At 32.5% G+C, this 10876-nt stretch overlaps 1 protein-coding gene across 1 annotated transcript in view; it reads left to right on the top strand.

The window, feature by feature from the left end:
- LOC106462693 (metabotropic glutamate receptor 8-like) overlaps positions 1-10876 on the top strand; it is a 95347-nt gene that overhangs the window by 58521 nt on the left and 25950 nt on the right. Inside the window, exons 2-5 of the mRNA XM_013922639.1 lie at positions 3894-4110; positions 5622-5754; positions 5917-6071; positions 10091-10219. Coding sequence (XP_013778093.1) covers positions 3894-4110; positions 5622-5754; positions 5917-6071; positions 10091-10219 — 634 coding nt within the window. The remainder of the gene's footprint in view (positions 1-3893; positions 4111-5621; positions 5755-5916; positions 6072-10090; positions 10220-10876) is intronic.

Raw genomic sequence — 10876 nt, 5'->3', positions numbered from 1 at the left:
TGAGAAACCTAAAACATTCCATCAATGTTACTGGTTGATGAGAAACCTAAAACATTCCATTAATGTTACTAGTTGATGAGAAACATAAAACCTTCCATCAATGCCACTAATTGATGAGAAACATAAAACATTCCATCAATGCTGCTAGTTGATGAGAAACCTAAAACCTTCCATTAATGTTACTGGTTGATGAGAAACCTAAAACCTTCCATTAATGTTACTAGTTGATGAGAAACATAAAACCTTCCATCAATGCCACTAATTGATGAGAAACATAAAACATTCCATCAATGCTACTAGTTGATGAGGAACCTAAAACATTCCATCAATGTTACTAGTTGATGAGAAACATAAAACCTTCCATCAATGCCACTAGTTGATGATAAACCTAAAACCTTCCATCAATGCTACTAGTTGATGAGAAACCTAAAACATTCCATTAATGCTACTAGTTGATGAGAAACCTAAAACCTTCCATTAATGCTACTAGTTGATGAGAAACCTAAAACATTCCATTAATGCTACTAGTTGATGAGAAACCTAAAACCTTCCATGAATGCTACTAGTTGATGAGAAACCTGAAACTCTTTCCGTAGCTTTCAACTGTCATCACAGCAGGCCCTTCCATTGGACAGGAATAAATTTATGGACTTAGAACACTAAAATGCAGTGTTCGATTCCTATTATTCGACAATAGGAATAAGGACTGTATTTTTGAGATAATAACAAAATATTTATCTGGTAAAAAATGTTTTCAAGAAACTAATTGTGAATTAGAACCTACTGTAGGAGTTACATTTTATACGAATTCAAAGTATGGATTTAACTTTGAAATATTATTTACTGCCTGTATTTCTGAGCTTATGGATTATTGTGTGTTCATAAAACTAGATACCTAAGACGAAGAATGAACTTACACATGTTTCACAATAGAAACGCAAGTACAAGTTCCATTTCAATTAGTAACTATGTTCTTGGCCTTTTAATGTTAACAAATAATAATATAGAAACTTTTAATTTGTGAATAATTATACATTATTACGCAACGTTTCGGGTAAAAGAATATGCTTAATTTTTAAGGGCAAAAGTTAATAAAATCAAACATTCAGGAAGGTACATTTTTGATTAGGTGACCGTACAATATTTAGTGAAACCAAAGTTTATTGTTAAGCACAAAGCTTTACAATGGGCTATATATGCTGTGCCCACTACTACAGGGATCGCACTCTAGATTCTAGCACCTCAAGCTTATAGGCTGAGCCACAGGGAGGTCGTAGAAAGTATTGTTTATTTCAAAGTGTTATAAAGCTTAGTAAAATTAATAATGATTAAAAACGTTTTACGACTCGTATACCTTATCTGTATCATATATATTCTATTATATACAAAACTGAGTTATAAGCTTCTATTAGTAATGTATCTATGTATGTGTCTGTTGCTCTGTTTACAGGCCTAACGTAAAACTCGATTACTTCTTTATTCTTCTAATTGTGTTAATGGAAATCATAATATTCCGGCTTCAGACCAAAGTCACGTTACTAACTCCAGGATTAAAGCCTATTTTACGACGGTCTGTCACACACGCCAGTAAACTGCATTATAAGTCCCTGTAGGCCATGATTAGTACTAATTATTTAATGTGCCCATGAAATAGAACAAATATATTTGAAGTCTTATGATGCAAGAGCACAAGGAATAATTAAGGCCAGTTCACTAAGGCATCAGGATTAATTAACAGTCACTTACTAATTAGAATATGACTTACAATCATATCTTAGAAAAGTTTATGAGAGTTGAAAAAAAAGAGGAAATATGACAACACATTGCCAACACAGATGTACATATTAGTATAGTCTTTTTTTTTTTTAGAAATTTCACACAAAGCTACACAAGAGGGGTATACTAAAACCCAGAAACGGAACGGAACGTCAAATTAAATCCTGGAACAACGTGAAACGCGCTTTTACCACACAATAACAGATGTTTCATTGGAAAACGAAAAAAAAAAACTGGAAATATCTTCTTCATAACCAGGATTTCATCTAAAACTCAAAGAATTGGTGAAATATTAACTTTCAGAATTTCTGGCGTAAAAGATATTTTTATCAGTATATCAGACTTACAGCACTGAAGATGGTGGACCATGTTGTCCACCAAAATATGTAGAGCACACCTTGTATTTTACCGTAAAAGATATTTTGATCAGTATATCAGACTGACATCCCTGAAGATGGTAGACCATGTTGTTCACAAAAATATGTAGAGCACACCTTGTATTTTACCGAAAAAGATATTTTGATCAGTATATCAGACTGACATCCCTGAAGATGGTAGACCATGTTGTCCACCAAAATATGTAGAGCACACCTCGTATTTTACCGTAAAAGATATTTGATCAGTATATCAGACTGACAGCACTGAAGATGGTGGACCATGTTGTCCACCAAAATATGTAGAGCACACCTTGTATTTTACCGTAAAAGATATTTTGATCAGTATATCAGACTGACAGCACTGAAGATGGTGGACCATGTTGTCCACCAAAATATGTAGAGCACACCTTGTATTTTACCTTATACAATTAAGTTATTATGGAAACTTTAACGTCGTAATTTTATTTTAATTCTATTGAAACATTTTGACTACACACAACTAACTATAGACTATGCTTCGTTGTTCTTAAGTGCAAATCTAAACCATGGATGTCTGTGTTCTGCCCACCGCGGGTACTCAAATTTTATATTTAGCGTCATAAGCCCCCAGACTTACCGTCGGGCCATCGAGGATGAGGGGCTATATCAAATCGCTCACACTTTTCACTTTTCTGTTAGTTCCTTATATATGCACGATTGTGGCCTAATGGTTAACGTACCGGAGCGACAGTCTGAGAGTATCCAGATGTAATTCTACCAAACAGCCTTAGCAATTTCAGCTTTGTGTGCGTTATAAGTGTGACAGTCAACCCCGCTATCTAGTTAAGAGTATCTAGTTCAGTATTTAATGCAGGTTTTTAATTTTTTATGGCTTGATTTTCTTAATAACATTTTAAGTTACGCGGTCATCAACCCAAAGGTTTTACTTATTTAAAATTAATGAAGGTTGTATGCAATAGCTCTCACGCATGTTTTAGATCAGTTAAATTTCGTACAATGCTACTTGGTGAGACCTATTCAAAATGACAATAGAATGTCAACAAAATAGTCGCCTGTTGACTGTCTGTTTGTGGTCATATCCTTTTAATCGAATATATATATAAATAACTTTAATTATAATTTTATCTCGGTTCTTTATACATGCCAGAGAAATTTTATCCCCTATTTTTATTTGCACAGATATATTTAAGTACGTTTTGACAATAAACAGTCAATCACAAAAATGCATCGTACGAATCAAAGTGACAGTATAGTTGGGTTATTGTGAAAGCGATTTTTCTAAAGAATAAAACAAATGCTTTAAAAACGAATAGGATATAACATATTTATAGTATACAAAGTCTGGAGACGGCTTGAACGGGTAGTCAAGAAAAATTTTATTACAAGTTTAACATAGTAACAAATGTTCAACGTTTCGGCAAGTTTTTGTCATCATCAGGTAACTTGATGATGGCAAAGCCTTCTCGAAATGTTTTACAAATTTTACTGTGTTAAACTTGTAATGAGGTTTTTATTACTACCCATTCAACAGTCTTCAAACTTTACTGTCTCAAAGTGTGTTCGTCGTTATCAAATTAAAATACTTATAGTATAACCGAGATTGCAACACCGATAGTATTTCATTATTTATGTTAGTTATTAGAATAATAGATTTAAACAGATGAATATCAACCCCAGTACGGTCATTCCATATATAAGTTATTATAAAAGCACCTGACTGCTGCCGTGTTTTTTCAACAGATTCCACAAATAAGCTATGCTTCTACCAGCACTGAACTCAGCGATAAGACTAGGTTTGACTACTTTTCCCGAGTGGTTCCACCTGATAATCTGCAGGCTCAAGCCATGGTGGACATCATCAACAAGTTAGGTTGGAATTATGTTTCCACGGTTGCTGTTGACGGAGACTACGGGGAAAAAGGTATAGAATATTTCAAGATGCTAGCTCGGAGATCAGGTATGACTTTCCCTGGCGCTTGGATAGCATTTCTTCAACATCTGTGCAAGTGTTCCTTAATATATACTGCATAAACGATAAAATTATCCTGGTTGTAGAAGCCTTAGCAATATACAGTTGTCAAACTTATTATATACATCAGTAGCCAACACAAAATAACATAAATTCTGGATCAGTTCTTTATATAAGTTAAACTCACTGATAACAACTGTTTATCTTTTAACGTTTTTAAGAGTAGCGTGGGCAAATATCAAAGTGAAAATGGCTGGTATAATTCAAAGCGGACTTGTATTAATAAGTTTTTAATAGACAGAAAATGATGCACCAAGATGGAAATGAATAGGAAGTCAATAAATGTGATAATGTTAATGAGAGATCTTTAACCTCTTCAGTACGTTTTTTTTTTAATTTGATCTCTGTGATTTTTTTTTGTTTTTATTCTGGATGGAGAATCAAGAACACACTTTTCACTTTCAAACAAATAACAAAAGTCGATTGTTAGAATCCAACTAACTCACACAAGTCCACAACAAAATATTGAAAATCTTTGTTGTCGTTTTTTTAATCAACTTTGAAATTTTAGTTTATAAATTCAGATAAAACTATTTGATTTAAAAAAATCTAAATTACATGTGTTTCCACTTTTGTGTTTGGAAAGATTGGATTTCAGAAACCTTTTAGCTCAGTCGATATATAATATTGTTTGTAATTAAGCACAAAGCTACACCATAGGTTATCTGTGCTCTGCCCACCACGGGTATCAAAACCCGGATCCTAGCGTTGTAAGTCCGCTGTGCCACTGGGGCGCGATATATAAGATAGAGAGAGAGAATTGAAATCTTATAAAGATGCTTTGAATGTTAGAGATCTTGATATTTGAGTCAAATGTTAAGCATTTTTTTAAATTGTAGCTTTAATCATGCTAGTCTTAAAAATAATTATTTTCTTGCGTTTCATAACTTCCATGTTCAATTTAATTTTTATTATCTTCAGTTAATTCTCAGTTGTGCATTTTTCGTGAAATATTTTAGTGATATTTTTTTTATTTGACCGAACACTTAAAATTTTAACCAACCAATAAATTCATGTTTATAATGAAAGAAATCAAACACAACACTATTATTTTGCACTCTGCAATAAAATTTCAAAACTTCGTTATAGAGGGAGCGCTCAGTCCAGTATATTTTAATTCTGTCCTGAATAATGCGAAACCATTATTTTCCTAGAATCAGTAAGCTCCAACGTGATTATTTTTCAGTTTAAAGAAAACCTATAACACTGGTTTTCTATCTTTAACAAATTATTTGGACAGTTTACAAATATTGCTATAAGAAGCCAATTCTCGAAAGACAGACATTTTTGGTTGTTTAAAATAACTTTTGTCAAGGCATTCTTACATTTCTAGATCTAATAATCTGTGGTAGCTGTTACTAATGTTATCTAACACTGAAGTAGGTTATAATATGTAGTACAGCCCCTTTATGTACACTTTAAAAAATCTATTCATTTAGGAATATGTATTGCTGTGTCCGAAAAGATTTCTCGAAACTCAAAACCAGAAGAATTTATAAGAATCATTGAGAACTTAAGTTCCAAGGTTCGTGCTCGTGGAGTAGTATTGTTCGTGGATGAAGACAACTGCAGGTAAATCATTGTTTTGTGTGATTAAATATCCCTTTAATGTTTCTCCATACTTGATTCTCGCTTAATGTCAGACTTTTGATTTTTTTATTATGTTAGTGCCCACTTTGTTCTTTTGAGACAAACTCGTTTTACATTTAATGATCTATCTACTATATCTTACAGAAAACTCCTAGCGGCCACAATTGAAGTAAACATGATGGGGCATTTTCTATGGATAGGAAGTGACAGTTGGGGAGCTAAAGCACATCCTGTCAGAAACCAAGAAGTTGTGGCAGAGGGCGCTATTACAATTTTACCAAAGAGAAATGAAATAACGAGTAAGTTTATGTAATTGGATATCAGTTTAATAGCTTTTACATATAAATATCATTAACTACAAAATATTATATATTTTTGTCTTCAATACTGAATAAACAAGATAAGTGTCAAAGTAATTACAAAACATCTATCAACTTTAAAGATAAAATAATTATCATTCAAAATTAGGAATATACTTTCATATTATCAGTATATGTTATTGTAACAAATAAATACTCATAGCAATATTACCATTGTTTTCATGTAAGATCAATTTCTTTTAACATATTAATCCTCAAATATATACAATGTTACTTTATACCTAACAAGTGTGATCAAAACCTAAACCTATTTGTTTATTTTTCAACCAAAGCATACGAGTTTTATGGCCTCTATTATTAAAATAGTAAGTTGCCGTTAGTATTTGTCTTGTGTCAAAATATAAGTTTGTGAATGGATGGAAAATAGTTGGTCTCGACTTTATAATATAATTAGGAAAATTTAACATTTATTTCATGTTTAAACAACAACTAGAAGTGATAATTGAATATTCCCTCATTTCGGAGCTGCCCAAGAGGCCTTACATTAATGTTATATAAAATGATGCAACAAACAATACACCCAAATCCTTATATTTAGTCCTAACAGCAGTGAAAAATAAAATCCCAATGATTTACTGTATAAAATTCAAAGCAATAAAAAAACTCTCTACTTGTTTCGGTGAAACATATTCCACCATCTTCAACAGACAAGAAAAACGCCAGAAATTTCTAGTATATACTCAAGTAAATGTACACGTTGCGTATTGTACAGTGGCGCCATTTACAAAATTGATTTTCAAAAATTTACTTCCGTGGCACCAGGACCCAAATCTGTATTTAAAATCATTTTGTTTTAGCAATTTCTAATGATTATTTTATATTTAATTAATTTTTTCGACTTTACTTCAGTGTTCCAATCAATAATACGTGAAGTGGTCGCCACATGTTCCACCAAGGCCAAATCATTAGTTTTTAATTTATCAACGACATTTTTATGTTCTTTAATTCGAAATTTCAAATTTCAACTTGTCTGTCCAATCAATATACCACGAACCACAACTACAAGAAATTATGTATATCCTGTACTTCAACTATATCTTTAACATCATAAATGATATTAATTCATTTTAATTGAGAAGTAGTGGTTATTTAACAACTCGTATCATTACCTATTTTTATTGACAACCTCTACCAATTGCTATATATTAGAGACATTAACGGCCCTGTGAACTAAAGACGAAAATTTTGATAACAGAGGTGATAAAGGTGACCCCCATGGACAAACCTTTATTCTCTTTGAAAATTTCATTACATACCTTAAAATAACCGTTACACACAGCTTTGTTGAACTTATATTATCATATACTTCTAGAAGTGAAAATAATTACTGGCTAGAAAACTATTTTCGAAACAACCTAACACTTCTTCTAACCAATAAAGTTTTTTTCCCATGTAAGATCTTACCATCCATTATCACAAAAATATCCTCATTTTCGTCTATTGTCCATAGGCCGTTAGATAAATAATATAGTGACTGATAGAGATTGTTAACCTGATATTATAGATAGGATCCATAAAAAACATTGTAATAAATTCGAATTTCTAAATGTACCAAATTACAGACAATAAGTAAGTGTAATAAGGAAATAATATGTTTGCCATACATTTCTTCGTCGTCAACAAAAATAAGTAATGTGTTCATGAAAAATATCACTTGTCAACTAACCTTTACTCCTCTATTAAAATTAATCAATATCATTTATGCTCTTAAAGATAAAATTGAAGTAAAGGATAGATGTGTTATATATATATAACATTTCTTGTAGTTGTGGTTCGTGGTATATTGATTGGACAGACAAGTTGAAATTTGAAATTTCGAATTAACGAACATAAAAATGTCGTTGATAAATTAAAAACTAGTGATTTGGCCTTGGTGGAACATGTGGCGAACTCTTCACGTATTATTGATTGGAACACTGAAGTAAAGTCGAAAAAATTAATTAAATTTAAGATAATCATTAGAAATTGCTAAACCAAAATGATTTTGAGTAGAGATTCAGATCCTGGTGCCACGGAAGTAAATTTCTCAAAATCAATTTTGTAAATGGCGCCACTGTATAATATGCAAATATGTACATTTACTTGAATATATATATATATATATATGAAATTTCTTGTGTTTCTTTTGCGTGTTGAAGATATTGGAGAGAAATGTTTTTAGTTTTTTATTGCTTTTAACTTTATACAGTGAATTACTGTGTTTTTTTAAAAGGTTGGAGTCGTCAACTGATTTCATCAAATCCTTGCACAGGAACTGTCAGTCGAATATAATGAGGCTTGAAAAAGTTTGGTCTCCTGCTCAAAGACATTATGAAAGAATATAGATCATTAATTTGTTTCGCACGAAAAGAGAAACTAAACAGTTAAGTTTCTTTGGTTAAACTAAAACCTTATTGGTTTGTTCACATAAAAACTAAAGGATGCAAAACAGCTATCAAAAAGCAACCAAGTGAAACTTTATTTGATGAATCGTTGTTGAATAGAAAGAGAAAAAAAGTTTCAGATTTGCATTCTACATTTCACCCGTGACGTAATTAAAATCAAAGGTTTACAAAAATAATTTTTATGTTAGCATCGTAAGTTTAAATGTGTTGCACCTTTTTTGAATATTTTAGAATAAACTGTTTAAGTGTAGTTATCGTTCAATATAACTACTCTGTTATATGACCAAAAGTATTGGGACAGCAAATCCAAACTCAAAAAAGAGCTCTCCTAAAATACATTTATATAATCTTTTTAAAGTGCAATGCAGCCTGCGTTTTATAAATCTCAGCAACAGGCAAACATGCTTAGTTATAGTTAAGATACTTCGAGGTCAAAAGCTGACTGACCTTCAGCGGGAATGGACAGCAGAAACCAGATGAAAGTTGCGATTTTGCACAGCATCTGTGTCTTCTTGAGCATACCAAAAATAGCTGTAGATAATGTTATTAAAAATGAAAGATAGAAGATTATAGCAATATCGAAAGTAGGATTGACAGACTAGGAAAATTGACAGATAAGGTCAGATGAGCTTTGAAACCCGTAATAAAAATAAACCACATTTTTAGCATTAGCACTATAATCCAGGAAAATGGGATAATACAGACACCTTAACTTTGAATGCGTTTTTCACCAAGTAAAATAAATGCAATGAAAAATATAATTATTTTAAAATGCTATTATATAAGAAATTTCTGATTAAAACAAAAATTAGACATACTTTTCTTTAGATATTGAAATAATTCTATTCTTGTGGTTGTGCGACGTTTTATCTGTAAGGTTGGATAAAACGGCCCCTTAAGATCGGGTATAATAACCCTTCCATGTAATTCAAAACAAATGCAATTTAAAATAAACGCTACATTTAGCAACTGCATTTAGATCACGTAGTGGTTAGGACCTGTATTTCCTGGTAGGGGCTAATTCAAGGAAAAAATGAATAACCTCTCATACTGCGCTATTTTTGATAAGGCTGCACTCACTGCTTTGATGCATATTTATAGTGAAGGTCCTCAAGGCTACTAACATGGTGACACAACCATGCAGTTGTGATGTGTTTGTAAGGCAGTTAGAAACCGAACCAGAATCTTGACGACTTAAACTCAATCGAACCACTGCGAGAAGTTTTGGAACACTGCCTGAGAGCCAAATCTATCAGATTAACGCTCCTCGCTGAACTTCCAATTCTCTGTAAGAAGATTGCCGTCATATTCCACCAGGTATTTATAGAAATTTAATGGTTAGTTACAGGGTTTGTAGCTATTAAGTATTGGATCCATAGGTGAAAACATGAAACACTGCATGTTTGATTGCTGTCCCATTACTTTTGGTTATGTAGCATAGAAACGTTACATTGAAATTGTTCAAATGACGATATTAATTAACTAACCTGCTAGTTCATTATGATCAGTGTAAACACACTAGTTGTGAATTTTGTAATATACTTCATTTTCTAGACTTTAACAAATACTTCAAGTCCCTAAGGCCTGAAAGTAATACGAGAAATCCATGGTTTAAGCCATTCTGGGAACAGCGCTTCAATTGCAAGTTTGATAACGACAATACTGATACATCTCATTGTACAGGTAAGCTTACGTGTTGAAAAATGCGTATATTTCCTGGTCTATGTAGCATAACATAATGTGTCGAAATGGATAATTCTCACCTGAGAACGAGGCTTGGGTCACTGGCTACAACAACTAATTCGTAATTAACGATCACGTGGACTCAATCTTTTAGTCTGTAGTTTTTGAGCTCTAATATTAATTGGTAAAATTAATATACTGACATACGATGCGGAAAAATATTCCCTTCTAGCTATACATACACAGCGTGGCCACAATTAAATAGACACCACCTTTTCAGAAAAAAATTAAATTTTTCAGTCATATTCATATGAATTGATAGTAATCTTCTTTTCGCTTCGTGGAGTTCGTTGATCGTTTGGGGCATCGTGAGAATCATCTCGTCAATTTTAGATTGTGGGATTTTCGCCCACTCTTGCTTCAAAACTTGGAGTAGATCGCTCTTCGAAGTTTTTTTTTTTGTTTTGTTTTGTTTTGTTTCTTGACTTGCCGGTCGAGTATGGCCCAGTGGTTTTCGATGGGGTTCATGTCAGGAGATTGGCTCGCCAGGGCAACTTCTGGATACCATTTTCTTCCTGCTACTTTTGGGTGTTTCTAGCAGTGTGACACGGTGCTCCATCTTCCTGGAACAACGTTGTGTTCTTGTCCACGAACCCG

This window comes from Limulus polyphemus, unplaced genomic scaffold (genome assembly GCF_000517525.1).
Source record: "Limulus polyphemus unplaced genomic scaffold, Limulus_polyphemus-2.1.2 Scaffold1226, whole genome shotgun sequence".
NCBI lineage: Eukaryota > Metazoa > Arthropoda > Merostomata > Xiphosura > Limulidae > Limulus > Limulus polyphemus.
Note: the sequence above shows the minus strand (reverse complement) of the source record. Positions and strands in the feature narration are given on the sequence as shown.